Genomic DNA, 19,895 nt, shown 5'->3' with positions numbered 1-19,895 from the left:
TAAAGCATCTGTTTTTTATAGTATAATAGTAGATTTAAATTACAATCATAAAAAAACATATAAATGACAGGAGTGAGTCCAGCTGGATAAAATAAGGTATGAGAGAGGAGGAAGTGAAATGAGGATGTGAGGGGGATTGTCAGTCCAGTCTGGAAGCTGGGGAGTGAGTCTGCAGTCCTGACTGGATTAGGAAGGTCAATCGACCAGTGAGCGCGGAGGATGGAGCTCAGTCAATGACTGGAGGTGCGCTGGCCGTGGCTCCTCAGGGAAAGCAGAGCAGGACCAGTGCGAGCAGTAAGGCGCTGCTGGCTAGAATGGAAAGTCCTGGAGAGATCCCAGTGCACCCGACCATGCGGGAGGAATCAGATCTGCCGGAGGGTAAGGTTAGCTGCAGCGTGAGGAGTTCAGGGGTTCAGTACCTAAAGATCACCTTTGGATCTCTAGAGTCCAACTAGGAGACTCTAAGAGCCTGGACTACTAACTAAGCACTGCCTTTGATCAGGTAATATGAGATTAAGAGGATGTTGAGTGTCTAAGCTGCAGAGCTGGCTGAGATTACGGCCTTACACGTCGGACAGCTCTTACGATTCTCACAAGGCTCATAGGCAACCTGGACAGTAATCACAGCTGCTGTTGATACAGAGCTGTTGCTGCTCATTATAACTTCTTGTCTTGTAAACGCAACAATGGCCGAAGCTCCCGGCAAGAAACCGCATTCGGCGGGAGAGAAAACGTACAAATAAGGCCTTTTTAATGAAAATGATGAGGATTTACATTAATGCACTCTGTTGGACACAGCTAGGCCACTTATCTGGTTCAAAATGTTCCTATTGATCTGGACAAGACACGACCGCTGACTGGAGAGAGAAAAATAATAACTTTATATTTGTAGCCTTGTGGGACACGTCGTTTAAATACAAACTACCCTTGACTGTCTCATGAGAGAGAAAACCACAATTGAAGAGCCTTGCCTTAAAACCATTCACGTTTTATCAGTCCAGCTGTGCAGAGGTAAAACCAATCACAAAGTCTCAACATCAGAGGGGAGGAGGGACTCTTTTACTCTGCACACTGATTGTTCGTTAGCTGATAAACCTCACCCCTGGGTTACTGTTCTCATTTCTATACACACATCCACGTAAACACCGACACGCACACGAACATACAGCGAGCCCACACAGAAAGGCTTGAAATCTATTTACTCGGGGGGGGGGGGGGGGGATCGGGTAGCCAATCGATTAGTGAGACCCCCACATCAAAGAAAGGCTTGACACTGTTCACACTCCATGTCAACCCAGAAGAAATCATTTTCTCACACGCAGCTGAATGCTAAAACGTTGGGTGCTGCGAAATGTTGGGAAAGATTTCAGATTAGAGGAGGGCAGCGGTGTGGTGCAACTATGTGGCATATACCCACTTATTTTTTTTCATTTTGCATTGTGTAGCCTCACTCTTAAATCTATAAACAACGTCAATACATTTACAGATTATATATATATTATATTATCTGTGACAGGGTGGGTGGGTTTCAGGAGGAAGGAGGATTAAGAGGAAGGTGTTAGTCGTGGTAGACAAAGGAGGAGGAGGGAAATGTCTAAATGTTTCTTTTTCTGGTGCTATATCTGGCGATAAGTGCCGTGATTAGCACTCTTTGTCACATGCCCGATTTCATGCCTCTCAATCCCCTCCTCAGATTCTTCTTCTTCCTCTTGCAATTGTTGAAAAATGTGAGGGGGTTTAAAGAGAGAGAGAAAAAAGCTCATCTCCAGCTGAGCTCTTTCTTTTGTATCTGTAAATCATTTGATTAGTCATAGACCAATACCCCTTCTGTGGCAATATGTGGGAGGTGTGTGTGTGTTTAGTGTGAGAGAGGGAGGGAGAGGGAGGGAGAGAGAGAGAGAGAGAGAGAGAGAGAGAGAGAGAGAGAGAGAGAGAGAGAGGGTTGGAGTGGGTAGAGGAGTAGAGGGGTTAAGAGCCTTGTAAGTGTCTTGTTTCTAATCTGGAACACAGCGGCAACAAATGTTCTTTTGGATACAGCTCAGACATTATAATGAAGTGTGTGTGTGTGTGTGTGTGTGTGTGTGTGTGTGTGTGTGTGTGTAGAAGAGCAGGACGAGCTTGCAAGTGCGTTGCTTGCTCATGAATCTATTGCACTTGTGTTTGTATGAGTGTGTGTGTGTGTGTGTGTGTTCTCAGTCAAGTGGGAGTGTGTGATATTTTTCTGCCTGTCAAAATGATGAACAGGTACACGGCGCTGATGTCGTATCCAAGTGTTTTAAAGAGGCGACCTTGAGGTGACGCAGTGTTCACAAGTCAAACAGACTGACATTAGAGTCGAGTTTAAAAGAAAAACAGCACTAGATTTTCTGTCAGAAAAGCTAAAGCGTTGCGAAGGATAACGTGTTATGAACCTCAGCTGTCTTCACCACAGCGCTAGATGACACATAACCAGCTATGCTAATGAGGTCAGTAATTAACTAGTGTTCCCATTACTCACGGTACTTAATGGATTCATTAGGAAATATTTCCACTGTGTGTCAACACACTTGTCTTGACATAATACAAGGATGGTGTTAATGTGAACTCCATCTCTTTAAAGGTTAGGAGTGAGATTTATTTCAAATAAATGGAAATTTTCCTCATTCAAATGCTAATGAATGCAAGAAGAAGCTCAAAACTCTGATCAAGATCATCTGCAGTAAAGAGGAAACATGGAGTCTAAATACGAAAGCACCAGCATGAAACAGACGCTGGACCAAATCTTCATGCCTGTGTAATATGGTGGAAGAATATAAAAGCAGCTATAAAGGAACACTGCAACATTTTTGGAAAATAGATTTGTTTCCTATCTGACCCTGACAGTCAAGTGTGCCCTGTCCAGTTTGTCCAGCCATGCCTGGCACACCAGCAGCGCCCTTGGAACCAGGGCGAGATTAGAAAGTATACATCATCATATATTATAGTGCGATGATGTGGTAACATATTACACTGAAGTATGTTGGGATTAAATAAACTAACACTTGCTAAATGCACAGTATGTAATTTCTGCCGCTAGGTGTCTCCCCATAAAACCTCAACGCTGACACATGCATGTCGGGGATATGACGTGACTGACAGGCGACTAAATGAAACAAACTGTTCCCACGATTATAACCACATATGCACTGAGAATTGCTGGAAACATTTGGGATAATGGATGTACACAACTCAAAAAGTAAATAACATAAGTGTAGGCATTTTTAAACATCTGAATGTGGAAGTTATACATCATAACTTTAAAGTACAGGTTCTCCCTTTCTCCCATTTTTAATCCTTTCAATCTAAAACTCTGAATGTCACTGTTGCTTCCCAAACACAAACTATTTAAAAAATCATAATAACATTCGACCGCTGCCCAGAATGAATCATAAATCGTAATTTGTTCAGAAGTCATAACAGAGTAATTTGTCCCTGATGAAAAATGTTTAAAATATGTTCACAAATTTAGGGAATGTAATTAATATTTTCCTCATACATCATATTTCATCCACCTGCAACCGTTCCGCTGTTAAACATGTTCATGTCGCCTTCATCACTGACACATTATAGGTGGGCGTGTTAGATGTTGTGACAATCATGGTCAATCACATTCACTTTCAGCGCCTTTAAAACAACAGGACTCTGATCATGAAATAGTTGTTAATCTTCAGTAATGATCCACACATAAATCAGTGTTCGTCTACCTGTACTGTAATTAAAGATGCGGCGCTGCAGGTGTTACTTTGGTCAGACGGAGACGGAGCAAGTTGTGTGTCTTGGATGGAGACGGGAGCGGACACTCCTGAGGGAGTTGTTAGCAGAGAGAGAAGTTTTAATTGCTCGAGGATTTTTCATGAACCTGTGTGAAGTGTTTTCAGTGTGTTAGTATCCAACACTTTGTTGATTTGCAGTAGAAACAGATCCAGATATCCTGGGGGGGGGGGGGGTTAAGTCACGGTGGATGATATCAATATACATTGATTTCATGTACATTCCATCTGCTCGTCGGTGCAACTTGCAGCACGTTTGTTAATTTGTCTGTGTTTTGTTTATTTGAATGTGTTGCGTTGCATTGAGCTCTAATGGCCACTGTACTGGCGCCACATTTGCCCCTATGTTTTTTTTAGACTTTTGGGAACGTTGATGCAGACGCCTGCACCTCCTGACTGGGTCTTATCGGTCACCACTAGCAGACAGTGGTGATTGCAGCATGGATACCGACCGAAGGCAACACCACCAATTTGTTTAATCACATGGAACACAATAACACGTGATATTGATTTGAAGTCATATCGCCCAATCGTACACATAAATCACTTCATCGCTGCTCTCGCAATCATCTGACTCTATGACCTAAAATACTAATAAATATGACTCATCTGCCTCTGTGACTCTGGAGCTGGAGGTTTGCACCTGCTTTAAAAATGGGTTACAGCTGCACCAGTCCTTAGTCGTACTCACAAACAGAAAAAAATTGAATCATCCCTTTACGAACCAGCTTTAAATAGACCATTTCTTGCAATTCAGTAATTCTCGACTGCTGCTCTCCTTGATAAAGTGTTGCATTGAGGGAAAACAAATTTAATCATGGACGTTTCAAACAAAGGAATTGAATAAACGCTGACATTCAGCATCTCGGTCTTTACTCAGTCTCAATCTTCTCTTTCTCATTGTCACAGACAGAGTCGGTTACAGCTACACAAGACAAGAAGGAATAAATGTAAAATACACTTGCACTAGTGTACAGCATCCATTACCCTTCCTAACTGAGATGTCATAGATTCTCTCTATTTGCCCAGATTGCATTTATTTTGGTGTCTGGTTTTATCACATCTGGACTGATTGCAGGTGATGAATTCAAAGTTGGAAGTTAAATCAAAACTGTCCCTTTGGATTACAGCAGAGATCCAGAGCCAAAGGAACGGAAAAATCAACAATCAGCACTTCTGCATTAAATAAAGAAATATATTAGTTCTGGCGGATCTTCACAGCTGTGAGGAGGAAATAACACAATTTAGCTTCACTGTGGAGAAACTAGTGTTTTGAACAAAGTGAAAAGATCAATGGTAAATTATTGGATTAATGTTTCAGCCCTCCAAGACTCTTCAGGTGTTTATTATATGTTCAAGCTAATCAAGCCAGACGAACGTTATTATTATTAATCGTACTTAAAGCTGCATTGATTGACTTGAAGCAACGAAACAAATCATAAAGACATCACTGGCACATTATTACCTCAGCTCAAAAGCTTATTGTGTGGGATGTGCTAGCAAGCTATTGCTAATTATCGCATCTAGCATCGACACAGCACAACATTAGCATTCATTTGGTGTCATATTTCTGTCCACCTGACAAATTTAAAACTAGTATTCACTCTCCTTTCTTTTTCTTTTTTTAAACTTTTCTCCTTTGTTTTGTTCTCCACCAACTCCTGAGGGAAATGCCTGTCTTTTTAGATGCTAAATGCTCAACTCTGTAAACCAGCTCATCGTTATCTTTATCTGTCTTCCATTTAGTACTGGGTAGGTGGATTTACACCATTTTTTTTCTTTCTTTTATTTTTTTTGTGCTGAAAACAGCTGCCTGATGCGGCTGATATGAGCGAATCAAAACAGTAAAGTTGTGGGCCTTAAAATAAAAACTGCAAACTCAAAGATGCTAAAATTCTTAGCAAAGTCGGGGGGAAGTGCAGAGTCAAGTAATAACCCCTCATGCGCTCATCACTATGACTAATTCGTTTCACACTATACATACAGTAATATCCATCTAAAAGTCATTGGTCTATGGCAGGCTGATCCTTGGCCCCCCGCTGGGTCTCTGCTCGGCACATGGCTCATATGTGATCCCCTTTGATGGTGTAGTGAGTGCAGCACTGTCTTGTTAATGCCCCTAAGCACCATGTGAGGGACCCAGTTGTAATGCTTTATGTACCCCTCAGGAGGAGCAGTGTTTCGCTGGCAGCAATGCAACAGCAGGGGCAGTCCTATAATTGTGAATGTCGCTGACTGACTGGCTGACTGACTGACTGACTGACTGACTGACGAGCCACAGTCTACCGAGCTGCTCTGGTTTCCCGGCTGTTTGGGAACTGCAGTGAAGCGGAGGAAAGCTTCCAATACACTGAGCCTCGCCTCCATTTCAGCAAATAAACTACTTTCATTACATGTATGATTATTACTCAAGGAGGCTGAATAACCAAACATTAGACACACCGAGCAGAGAGAGAGGGAGGGAGAGAAGTCACTGGTAACGAGGCTTCGTACTAATCGCTATGACCAACTCTACATATCAAACAGAGGGAGTTAGACAGAAAGACCTGCCTCTAATTAAAGTCTGTTACGTTCTGGAGTTGGAAGCAAAAAAAGACTAAACTACTGTGGATCCCAGACGGCTGCTGTGAGCTGTGTGAGAGACTAAATATGAAAAATAGTCTCTCTCCAGTGGCTCACCTGGTGGAGCATGTGCCATTTGGACATGGCGGCCTAGATTCAAGTCCAGCCTGTAGCCCTGTCTCTCCCCAGTTTTCCTGTCTTTCTCTTACTATGACTGAAATAAAGACAAAAGCCTGAAAAAAATAATAACTTAAAAAAAAGGAAAGATAGTCTGTCTCTTCTAACTTTCTCTCTGCGTGATCATTTTACATGTAAATACAGCTGAAATCACAGCTCAATCTTTGTCTTTATCCATTTGGTGTTTTGTCAGACGACGTCACAGTTATAAAATCAGGATTTGACCAAGAGCGGTCCAGACATGTACAAGGATTTGACCTTGTCTTGTTTTAGTTCACTGCCATCAGACTGCTGCAGAGCGCTCAATTCTGCCTATTCACTCTGGACATTTTCTTTGACCCAGTGCGGTTCTGATCACACTTGATGTGTATGACGGACTGTGGTTCACACACAGAGAGTGTTTTTAGTGAAGCACTTGTTAGAATATTAGATATTATGCTGAACCTTTTTTGTAAAAAACTTAAGGGGTTTGTATAGAAAGTTTCCCTCAGTTCAACAAATCATAAAACTGCATGATTTCTGAAAGGAGTCTGTGGCTTATGGGCAAAAGACGGATCAATCAAATAGCCAACAGTAAATGTTTAAAGCACTGTGAAGCACGGACCTGTGATTGTAGTTTAATACGGTTATATGTGTCTTGCATCACTACTTATGATGAAAAATGTACTATAGGCACCGAGAGGTGGTGGGGAGATGAAAGTAGTCCAAGGTTTTTGCAATAAAATGATTACGTATTCATAAAAAGTGTGGCTGCTCACCATCCAGTGTTGAACTCCACATGCGCGTCGAACAGGGCGACCACCGGTGCGGAGGCCGCCCTCCAGCCCCGGACTCTGGACCTGATCAGTCCCTCCTGCTTGTCGTGGTGGACCACCTTAATGAATCCTGGGCCGTGCTGCGTGTTGGTCTCATCCACAAAGCTCTGCAGGTGCTCTTTCAGCTCCACTGGGGAGAGAGCACACACACACACACACACACACACACACACACACACTTGGATGTCAAAGCAAACTCAGTCTCAGCCAGTATTGATCTTATTGACAAAGCTCCAGAGAAACTCCCTCAGCTCCACTGGACAGCGGAAAACATTTGACTGTGTGTGTGTGTGTGTGTCTGTGTGTGTGTCCTTGTGAATGCCACTAAGGTCTGAGTTATGCTCATTTGTCCCATGGGCTCAAAATAATTTACTGACACATTTCCCTTCAGTGTAGACACTTGTTAAAGTATTATCCGTATGTTGCAACAATAACACAGCAGATCTGAGGAGACACAATTAAATGTACATGAGCTCGTATTGAATGGACAAACATGCTGAATGTACATAAATCCAAATGTTAGCGATGCTGAGCAGGAGCAGGTGGCTGAGTTGAATTGCTGAGCAGCAGGCAGCAGTAAACAGGCTGTGCAGGATTAGATTGCTAAAGGAAACCGTAGCTCTGCAAGATCTGATGTTTACAATTGTCAGTCTGGCTAAAACCTAAGCTAACCTTCATTTCTATGCCAAATTGGTGGTTGGGATACATTTTATGGCCAAAAGTATGTGGACAGCATACTGTATTTTACGGTTTGGTCCTTATTTCTAATTTGTAATTTGCCACTTAAATCCTCCAAGTCGCAATTCACCAATGTGACAAATGAAGTGCAGTTTACTCATCATGGGCAGTAGCTTGTAAAACCAGATGTTACCAGGCGACACAGCATGCGGCTGGAATTATTTTCACCTTGTGAGTCTGTGTGTGTGTGATCGTGGCAAAATGAGGTCGTACAGATACAGACTGTAGCATACTACTACAGAACTACTACAGAGGTGGTTCTGAGGACTTAGACAGGTGTCTGCCTGTCTGTCTGTCTGTCTGTCTGTCTGTCTGTCTGTCTGTCTGTCTGTCTGTCTGTCTGTGGACAGATTTTGTCACAATAGTGTCACAACTGTGCAAGATACAGTCAGGAAACTTTACAGGTGCGTAGTTGAGCTTAAAATGAAGGACAAATTCACAGAAGGGGGTTTGGAAGTGGGGAAGGGGCCATTTGTTGTATCCCAGTTTCAATCAACGCTAAGACATTAGGTAAAACTATTGACCATCGAGCAACGGGATCACGTCAGCCGTGATGCTCGTCAATAGTATAGCTGACATGTGCTGCGGCTGGTATGATCCCATCACATGACGGTCTCCAGTTTGTTATTTGCTGTCGATGACTGGCCTCATGGATGAACTGAACTCCAAATTACTCGTGGGGAAGCAGCTTCTCAGTTTTAAAGCTCAGAGCAACACATTCACCAAACGATTGGCTGGTCATCACAAGAGATATGAATCATGTTTCAGGCCCTGCATGGCGAGTTGTCATGATGATTTGGGAAGTAACATGATTTTGATTTCATCTCCTTTCACTTGATTTTTAATCTTATCTCCCTCTCCAGGCTGAATAACTTCAGGAGATGAACATGTGTCAGCTGTGCTATGCATACCTACATCAGAAATCACACCTGACCTCAGTGTACTCGATGATAGTACACATGTGCATGTCCAGTAACTAAAAGGAACAGGAATGCTGACTGCAAACTAGCCCTTAGCACCAAACATCAGTGGCCAACCTCACTAATAAATGGAGACAAATCCCTGCAGCCAGGTTCCTAACTCTTGTGAAAAGCTTTTTAAGAGGAGTGGACGCTGGTAGAGCAGCCTTTCTGTAGATTTTGGACTGAGGTGTTTGCCCAGTAACTAAAAGGTGGCTGAGTAATTGCATCTGCTGAAAGCCTTGATGGAATCTGTGCTTCTCTACAAACAAAGAGGATTGATTTACTTCAGAAAATGTTCAGTGTTTCTTCAAATGAGAGAATTGGAAAGAGATTTGTCAGAAAGTCTGTGTGAACTTTGCATTTCTGTTAAAATGCTGATTAGTACACTTGTTCAAGCCAGTAACCAAGATGGGAAATTGCATCATCTGAAAACCTCTCTTCAAATTTTTGTTCAGAAAATGTATTTCTCTGAATAAGTACTTTATGTTGGCTGAAAAGGTTACAGGACGCCCCACGACATAATGTGCTTCTGAGTTATCAGATCTATTTGATCTGCTTTTGTAAGTAAAAAATTAATGTTATATGTCGAACCTCATATTTTCCATGACAGAGCAAATAGGAGCAAATAAGCTGTGTCCCAACTCCGGGCATTCTTCGGGGTGTGCGGTCTACGAAGGTGTGACCCCTTCGTAGCCGTCGTGGACCGCGAGGGCTGAACCGAAATGTGACTGACTGACCAACATGCTGTCCGTAGAGCTCTGCGGTTAGCAGGGCTAAAAGAAAGTGATGGAACAAAGCGGATGCTCCCAGACGAGGTTAGACATTGAAAGGGTTCATAAATAAAAACTAAAAACTGGTACGCTGCCAGATACTCAACCCATATTCATGGTGCACACAATGAATATACAATATACAATTTGAATACGTTAAGATTTGATGTTGTTCTTTTCTTGCTTTCTTTCAAGTCTTACTCCCGTCCGTCTTCATGAGGGATTTCATATATGCTTTGCACACATTCAGGTAGACAGAAAAAAACAGAAACACACACACACACACAGAGCGAGAGAGAGAGAGAGATAGAGAGACTGCCCACAGTGAAACAACGAACATCTTCATTTCCTCATTGTGATATCTCTGTGTTGTAATCCTTCCTGCAGGCTACGGCTGCTGCCTTCCCCTCTCTATTCATTATAACCATCAGCCTGGATTATGTATTCTCTCTGTTTTCCTTTAATGAGCCGCGGTTTGCTGCTGACCTGGAAGAAAGACGGGCTCATTTAAAACCGGGAGTTGGGAGTATTTGAAGAGCACCTGTTTGTGTTGCACGTACATAGGAGATCACTTCCAAACATGAAAAAAAAAAATATCCCGTCATTAAATCAAGTCCAGTTACCCAATTAATTTTCAGATGTCTATGCTACCCAAATGTAGTTGCCTGTCTGAACAACAGAAGCCCTGTTTTCCATCAGTCAGCTAAAAATAGTAACTCGAGGGACGTGATGTGAGAACTACTAGGTTCAGTCTGACCACAAAGAGAGGGATGGAGGATTCTCAGTGGAAAGTAGATTGGTCCATCACTGTCTGCAGAAATGAAATGCGAGGACTTGTAAATGACCTCATGTTGACAACTCGCTACGTCTACATTTTATTTCAAGTGTTCAACCCTCTAAAAACAGCTGGTTTTGTCTGACCACCACTCCAAAACCCAAAGATATTCTGTAGTTTTTTTCTAACAGACTAAAAGAGGGTTTAGGCAGAAAGCGAAACTATTTTTTTTTTTTGCCTTGCATCACTCATGTGAATTTGACCACTGGGCCGTCAGTGTTAGCTAGGTTTGCACTGATGCCTCTCGCTGAATTTAAAGTCTGGCTCTTTTGATTATTTACCACCAGTCTCTCTCCTTTTTCCTTTCATCTCACTGCATTCATGAAGCAAATATGCAAACACTGTTTTTGCTCAGACTGGAACATTTTCCACTCGCGTGAATTCATCTTCACATCAGTTGATGTCACCCCAGGGTACTAGCCATTCTGTGAGGCTGCATGTAGGCACTGCTATGCACTGAGCTACGTGCTACCATCGGCATTGTTCTTATAGTGATAATGCTAACATGCTAATGATTAACAGATATGTTTATCTTAATTTAGAGTATCATCATGCTAACATTTGCCAATTAGCAAATGTTGGGTAAGTAATTACTTTTGCAGGTATGTGATTATAAACCAAATGTATTGGAGAAATTAAAGATTTGACCGGTTTGAACCAGATGAAAAGTCAAAGAGTCACTAAAATTATTATTGTCCATCCATAACATAAACACCTGCACCAAATTACACTAAAAATCCCAAAACAAAACACCTCATTGTGGCACTATATGAAAGGTTATGTTATTACCAAGTCATGAGGTGTCATTGCCTGGGAACCATTAAAAATTCAATGCAAAAAGATTTTTATGGAAATTTAGAAATCATGGACTGGCCAACGTCCCTTGAGCCAATCATGATGGCCTTTTTTTTCACAATTAATCAGTTCATTAAAAAGCAGATTCAGATTGGCCAAGTAAAGGTTCTGGATTTGGTTCGATGCAGACAATATATAGACAATGCACAATATATGTGAAATACACAGATTATATAAATAACAAACAATATTCATGTTGTGTGTGGTAGTGAAAACAACAATAATGTGCAGTTATGTGTGGGAATGAAATTGTGATGTAAGAGTAGAGGTAGTCCACTTACAGTATTCATTTTGGGTCTTTTCATACATGGCGACCTCTGGAAGCTGCAGCCTCCTGCAGGCCGTCAACTGTCCTTGCCTGCTTTCCCCACATAAGTTCACGGCGTGTTAGTGTGTGTGTGTACGTGTGCTTGCTGTGCACACTCACACACCACGTGATATCCTCACCACTGGGGCTCAGTGAGTTATTTCGCTCTCCTGTTCCTGCTCTGCTGGCGTTTGGGACTTTTACAGTGTGTAATTATCATCCCCGCTCTCTCACAGCAGCAGGTGTGTTACGTGAGTGGAGTGTAATGCTTTCACTCTGACCATTCAGACTGGGCTCAGAGCAGGAGAGGGACACGGGGCAGTTTATATTATTTAATCTTAAATCAGTAAATAGTAAAAAAGCTGTCCGTTTCATCACTTTATATTCAAGCCACTGTCGGGGAAATGGCTTCACCGGGCCAAGTTTCAGTGAAATAAGGGGAAGCACAACATGGAGTCCTTGTTCATCCTGTTGATGAGAAACAGCGCATCTATTTTGTTACGTGAGGAGCGGAGGTTTGCCCGGTGAACTAACGGAAATCTGTCGGAGCTTCGCTACCACACTGGCACTTCCCTGTTTGTGTCTCCTCCATTCAGTGCTCCTCCAACTACCATCTTCAAAACTTTCCAGGTGTGTGAAAACTGGTGAAAAACTACCTGGAGTGAATTGCCTGATGTTGATTAGTTCCTCTCTAATGAAAGGTTTCATCAGGAACCGGACACACAGAGAATAAACAGAGACTAATGAAGAACTACAGAGCGCTGCACAGAGGCTGCCATCCGCAGCGCCAACTTGAACAGGAATCAGTAATATTTGTTATTTTAAATCATAGTGAACTGATGTTCAATAAATTGTGGAATTGCTGTAAGTTATGATAGAGAGATCTGGCGGGACAGAGTCACTCAATGTAATGTCATTGTGACGTGAATGGAGGATTGCACGGCCCAGTGATCTTTGATCAGCACTTTGAGGCTTGATGAATACAACCCATGATGTCTTTGCTAATTTACGCCTCTGATGGCCGTGCATGAGTCTGACTGTAATTCCACTTCATCTAACCTTCTGCCTTCTTCTAACCTCGATTAACCCTCATTTACCATAATTACACCATGTACGATCAATAAGCAACAGTAATGGTCATGCGCTTTCACTGAGTTATCTTCTATTGATTACGTTTATTATGAGTTATCAACATGTAATTGTTATTCACCGGCAAGAAAAAGCATTAAATCATATTTTCCACAGAATTTTAAGAGGGAATTATTTGAGGCAAATGTTAAATCTATTTATCTTCCTGGTTGCTCCACTAATAAGCATTCAACCTGTGCAACCACCATAACTAAACTCCGATATACTGTATTATTGAAGAACAGAGGAGCAGTGAGAGACCCATAAAATCTGCAGGCGACGGTAGCAGAGACAGATTTCTCATAATGGTAATTATAGATTTGGCAGCGGTGAAATATGTTCCATAGTACGTGATGCAATTATTAACACAAGTCTTCCAACAGACAAGTCGCACCCATGCCTCGTCTGTGACTGCTGTAATAAGTTTTAATCTGTTTTCATACACCAGTGATGCGGCTAATGCCTGCACATGTCCTGATCTTCTGCACCTTCCAAAGCAGAATATAAAATAAGTGGGACATAAAATATAAACGGTCTAGGCTTTAGCGCACCTACTATACAAGACTCAGAGTTTAATTATTCCACTTTGGATCTTTGCCCTATAATGTGATGGGAAACTCTTCATCAAACTGCTGTGAATTAAACAAACTCTTTATTTGGCTGCAGTGTTGTCACAGCAGTAAACAGCAGAGATTTCTTTCTTCCATTTGGTGCCAAAGTTCAACAACCGTTTATGGACTTGGCAGAGAGATCAGGTTATACTTAAAAGTGAAACTATGTAACTTTAGGGAGAAGCATGGACTGTTTATAAGGCTGCTCCGCTATCGCCATCTTGGCAGTGCATGACTCCGCCTAACTCCCAGCTAATCCCAAAAATGGGCAAAGAAGTGGGGCATGTGTGGCGCATGCCGGTTTGTGGCAAATTTTTCAGCCCCGGCATGTTCTTCCTTTTTGGTGTAAAAATTGCAAAAGAAAACTACACAACTCACTGGTTTTGCAGCAAAACCTTTAGCTGGTCTGGTATGACCCGTAGCGTAACGTTAGCTAATGTTAGCAAACTTTAGGTAAATATTAATGTATAATAGACATTACTAGTTCAATTTGCTGACCAGCAACTCTTCTTCTCTTGTACAGTTACTACTGTATTTTAACCAGATACATTTATTTGCATTTCATTTCAGCAACAGCGGTTGCTAGTAGCAAAGGTTATATAGTCTCACTCTAACAGACGGCTCAATAGACCAGAATGCATTGCACACATGTCAGAAAGGGGGGTTTCTTGGAGGCTCAGTGTAAACACAATGTAAAAATGAACTTATGAAGAAGGTTTCTTACAGCTGTTGCTGTGGTCATCCACCAGTATAATCTCTTTGAGCAGGTGTGACGGAGTCCTCTGGATGGCGGTGTGGATGGAGCGCAGCAGCACTGACAAGGCCTCGTTGACAAAGATGAAGATGATGCTGAGCTGAGGAAGGTCTGATGAATACGATATGTTTCTACACCTGGGGGATAAACAGAGAGAAAGAAACTCTTCACTGAAACCCAGTCAAGACATAAACATCATTCCATTAAAAGGTTTGATCCATACAGGCGCACACCACCATCACACGTTGATGAATGAATCCATTAACAGTGCACCCATCGACAAACTGACTGACCCGTCCGGTCGTAAATCTGGGATCGGCCGGTTGAGGGAGATGCGGTCACTAAGGTAGCCGTTGTAGCCGTAGTAACGGAACTTCCTGAGGGCAACCCTTCGACTCTCAGGGCCCAGGTCGTGACCCCAGTGGTTGAAGAGCGAGGAGGCGGCATCTGAGGCCAAGTCTGACGAAGACGCAGCGTCCTCACCATCTTTCAGAGGGGTCTCTGTGGGGGGGGGGGAGAAGAGAGCAAGACATGTTTGGTGCATTTTGGACCAAGAAGCTTAATCTTAATATAGTCACGTTTTCTCCAGCAAACCACTGTGTTGTCAGATGCCGTGACAGCAACGCTACTCTGAGGAGAAATTTAATGACAAATGAACTTCCTTCAGCTCTACTCAGGGAGCTTTGCAGGAAAAACTGACTGTGACAGAGCGCTAAGTATGCTGTGTGGTTATTAAACAACACCCGTTAGCTGAGGACTGAAAGAACAATTTCAGCAGCACGGGGGAACAGGATGGAACACAAATGCGATGTGAAATAACAGGGATTTTCATTGTCATTACAATTAACTGGTTCTGACAGCCACGGCGATTTATTTCTGCAGAGGTGGACACAAATCCGCTAACACGTCCAAGGTAACAATTCTTTTTTTTTCCATCAGTGCGTAGCTTAGAGTTCTGCGCTACTTCTGCAGCACTGAGCTGTTCACTACGAATGGTGGAAAACAAATAAGAACCAAAAACATGCTTCGGGCCTGTTTGGAAAAAAAAAATAGACAAACAATAGAAAGCATGTGGTTGTCTGAAGTATTTATATTTCATGTGAATTATGAGAAGTTGCCCTCGTTGTAACTCGTCATGATTCGCAACATGGGTGTTGAATGAGGCGGTGCAGCTTCCCTGTCACCTGCACTCACTGTATGGCAAAATTAGGGCAGCCACCGAGTGCAGCGGTCCGTTGTTTGTCCGAGTCACTGGATGCCGGGGAATCACCCGGGGGAATGAAATATTCATGAGACTGAGTCAGAAAAACAAACTATAAGAATACTGATGTCTTAACAAACTTGATTTTACTTTCAGTCTGACTTTAAAATTGTGGCTCAGGTCTGTCAAACATCGCTTTCTTTTCTGCTCTGCCCTCCACACGGGCGAGCTGAAGGTCTGTGAAGTGCCGCCTCTCCTTCCTGAGCTGAATGGGGTTTTTTTTTTTTTTTTTTTTTTTATTTGTTTGAAGAGCAATTCTTCCCCCGTTGGCAATAACATGCTTAATGCTCCTGAGGGTGAAATGCCACTTCCCTCCAACTCCCCTCTTAGCCTCATGATAAGCACCCTAAGAGCACTGTTAATGATTGATTCTGTGTTACACTTTTTCTTTAGCCACAAATGCTTCGTGATGCACTGAAAGTTTTGAGGAGTTTTAAGTTGCTTCTTGTAGTTTTTTTTGAGAACAGGGAAAAAGGAAAGCTGCTTGGAAAAAGCCATTTCAATCCATTTTTTGTTAACGCATAGCGCATCTTAGCAGAGGAGGCGAGCGTGAATGAGACCATGTGCTTCGACAGGGTTTCTCAGTGTAGCCAGATTCTCAAGAGGGTAAAGGACAGATGCATCGCAGCGCACAGCGAGCAGAGGGAGCTTGTTGTGTCCTGCCCTGCACTTTGTTCGACATTTTTCATTATTAATTTAGTCGGGCCCCGGCTACCCTTTCTGCGATGGCTCGGGGGCACGGTGTACCTCTGTAGGAGAAGTCAGGGGGAATCAAGTGGAACATTGGTGCGGTTGTGCGAGTGTGTGTGTGTAATACAGTAGCTACAGTAATGTGTGTGCAATGGTGTGCTTGCAACGTGGACAGAGTGCTCAGCTCATTGGAGGGTTTATGTTGGAATTTGTGCATGTGCTCTGCGTGTGTGTGCTAATTATAACTCGAGACCAAATAACAGCACCATATCCATATTCATAACCATAGTCATATGATTCAACTATATATAGATATATATAGATATATATATTGCACACAGACTCATACAGTGACTTCCATATTGACCTTGCTGCTATTGAACTTTGCTGCTATTTATCCAATGCTCATATACCTATGTGCACCTATACTGTGTATATGTAACATGGGTTTTTATTGCACATAATATCTCATACAGCTACATTTTTACAGTTATATATTCTCATTATAATATTACAGGTTTTGTTTTGCACCGCTGTTGTTTTTCTTAATGTGTGCAGTTTGTGTTGTGTGTGTTCTTTATTGTCTATGTGGCCGTTAAATTGACCCCTGGGGACAAATAAGGCTTCTTGAATTTAATTGAACATATATGTATTTACAGTACATATATCTTTTTTTTTTCAGTCCACAAACTCCACTCTGGTGCTCCAGATGTAGCAGATAGATGTTGTTACCTTGTCAGCTCAGAGGCAAAGTTACCGACCTGGCTGGTGAAGGTAGTAGCTAAAGATCCTGATAGTTACAATGGGAACAATGGCAAAAATGATTTACTGTAAATGCACCAATAGGCTCATTTCTTACCACAGCTCCATATAAGTCTATATATCCAACTTGTCTTTCCTCTGGCTCTAACCTGACAGACCAACTACTGAAGGTCCTGAAGGTCAGAGGTCAACACACACAGGTGCTGCTCACTGTTCAGTCTGGCAGCATCTACAACTGCATTGTGACAGTAAACAGATATCCTTGTTGGTGATACGGACTTGGCTTCCTGTCAGTGTCTGCTCAGCTGTGATTACACACAGTACAAACACACACGTTCACATAATGCGCACACACACGCACACACACACACACATACGGGGGAAGAACGGTTCACAAAAATAGAGGGAGGTGAACAATTTTGGAAAGAAATGCTTGAACTTTTTAACAAATCCTCACCAAAATTATGTTACACGCATTTGCAGAAAATAAGTGCCTTAAAAACATGAAGAAGTACAATAGCAGTATAATATATCAAGTCTCTCCCAACCACGAAATGCGGGAGATAAAGCATGAAAGACAAAAAACAAGAGAAGGTAATGATGTCAGAAGCAGGAGAGTTAGGAGAGAAAAAGCCAGGGGAATTACCGCAGGACAGTGACAAAATAAAAGTGCCGGCAGGATGTGGAGCGAGGTATGAGAGAGTGATGAGGAGGAGGAGAGGCAGAGAGAGTGATGAGGAGAACAAGAGAATAAAGGGGATGTGACAGAAGGTATTCATCCCTGGGCATCTGTAAACTAGGCGAGCCTGAGCTCTGTCACATCAGCTCGCACAGACATACTCTTTTATTAGCTCAGACACCAGGACAGCTTCCTGTCCACACACACAAACCCTCTCTCTCTCTCTCACACACACACACACACACACACACACACCTGTACACCTATCTCTGTGGGGACCTGTCATTGACATAATGCATTCCTAAGCCCCTCATGCTAACGTTAACCACCACAAATGAATGCTTAACCCTTATCCTACAACCAAGTCTACACACACACACACACACACACACACTCTCCCCACAGCCTAATGGATTAGGAACGGGCCGCTCTGCTGGGTGACAAAGTGTCTCACCTTGTCCTCCAGTCACTTTATGCAGAACTGGCGTGCTGTGAGCTCAGCAGGCTCGATGCTGGATGCTGCTGACCGACTCTTAAAACAATCTCCCACTCTTAACCCTTTTTTCACCAACGTGGAACGGGGGTTTTGGCTCTGGTTTCATGCGCATTGCTTTTGAACCGTTGGAGCATTTCAACCAAAAATAAATTGGTTTGGAAACTGAAAATGTGGTTCCCAGCTGGAACCAAAAAAAAGAGCCTGATGTGCAAACGGTGATGACTGCAGAGGGCGTGTCATAATATCAGGAAGGATGGAGAAGTCAAGAGTGGAGAAGTCGAGAAAGCAATCGATGGGGGGGGGGGTGCAATAGAAACCAAATACTTGGTGAGGATTTGGTCATGTCGGAGTAAGATGTTAAACTAGTTCCGCCATTAGCATTCAACCAAAGCCGCACCCACGGTTATGTCTACAAAACAGCCCTCTGTCTTCTCATCATGTATATCAATGCCTGTTAAGTTTAAATTTGCATTAAATTTCCTTTTTCTTACTGTGCTTTGTCATAGAAATACAAAGCTCTTTACACAGAGTTTCCTTTACACTCATCTAGGCTTTAAATAAAAACATTTTACATAGTATTTGTCTTGCACACAATATTCTTCCACGTCTACGTTCCAAGAATCCTGACCGGTTTTAAGCACCAGAGCTGATTTGGTGGAGAAGAGTTGACTGTGACAGAGCTGCAGTCAATATCACTATGATCAGTCGAGACTGAGACCAGGACTATTCCAGATCAGAAACTTAGTGCAGATACCTTGTGCAGACACGAATAAGCTGTGTACTAAAACACTGTTTTTACGCATGAATACACAAAAGGTTTAAGACAGTTACACACACACAGACTTTTGTTTTCATTGTTTGTACTGTGGAGAGAATAAACAAGTGTGGACCTGAAGCTGTAAATGCTTTTCCCTCCGAAATCCAATTATACCTGCGTTTGTGACTGAAGTAACTTTACAAATTGCAAAACGTAGAACAACAATTTCAGAACAGCTCAAAGCTGAAATATGATGCATGTTAAATAAATACCGTATCATTATGTCCCTCTGTTCAGCGGAGTGTGGTGAAATTAAAAGTGGCACATTTATTGTAGCTGGAGACGCTCACTGAATTTAGGGGTGGGCGGATGAATACCTGAAGTATTGATACTACGTTTTTATCAACAGGATCGATACCAAAATATAGATCTGTCTCACGTTAAATGTTCATTTTCATGTCCTGAACACATAAATACAGTTTGGTGCGCACAAAACTTTCTGCTTCTTTTATATTAGTTCAGAGAATTCACGTCATTCATGTCAAAACTGCCTTGTGTTGAACATATAATGAAGTTATTAACAGAATTGTAAAATTGAACATCGCCTGCAGCACTGTGAAAAGGTTTTAGCCACTTTAGATGTTTAGATTCTTACCCATCATGCAACACTTAGGGAGGCGTCTGATCAGTCCCAAGTTTATTCTGCAGCATGACAACGACACCACACAGCAAGTTTACCCAGGAGAATTGGTGCCGTTTTATATAAAGTGAGATTTCCGTGTCTTTTTTGATTATAAAGGTTCTAGGTTCTATATTAATACTGTGAAAGTATCAAAGCCTCAGTCCTCAGAGAATAAACACAGCCTGTATTCAGAGACCGAGTCTTAAAAACAGCCGTTTGGACTTCTGTAACTTTGTGATGTCACAACGAAGCAGTCTCCGCCCTCA

General features: G+C 42.4%; 1 protein-coding gene across 1 annotated transcript in view; it reads right to left on the bottom strand.

The window, feature by feature from the left end:
• LOC130176219 (polypeptide N-acetylgalactosaminyltransferase 18-like) overlaps nucleotides 1–16,347 on the bottom strand; it is a 63,526-nt gene extending 47,179 nt beyond the window's left edge. The window contains exons 1-4 of the mRNA XM_056387170.1: nucleotides 16,311–16,347; nucleotides 14,596–14,803; nucleotides 14,273–14,439; nucleotides 7,286–7,472 (exon numbers count right to left, since the gene is read on the bottom strand). Coding sequence (XP_056243145.1) covers nucleotides 7,286–7,472; nucleotides 14,273–14,439; nucleotides 14,596–14,803; nucleotides 16,311–16,347 — 599 coding nt within the window. The remainder of the gene's footprint in view (nucleotides 1–7,285; nucleotides 7,473–14,272; nucleotides 14,440–14,595; nucleotides 14,804–16,310) is intronic.
• Between the last annotated feature and the right edge of the window lie 3,548 nt (nucleotides 16,348–19,895).

The sequence above is a fragment of the Seriola aureovittata genome, chromosome 10, assembly GCF_021018895.1.
Source record: "Seriola aureovittata isolate HTS-2021-v1 ecotype China chromosome 10, ASM2101889v1, whole genome shotgun sequence".
NCBI classification, from domain to species: Eukaryota; Metazoa; Chordata; class Actinopteri; order Carangiformes; family Carangidae; genus Seriola; species Seriola aureovittata.
The sequence above is the reverse complement of the archived record's forward strand: the minus strand, read 5'-3'. Positions and strand labels throughout refer to the sequence as shown.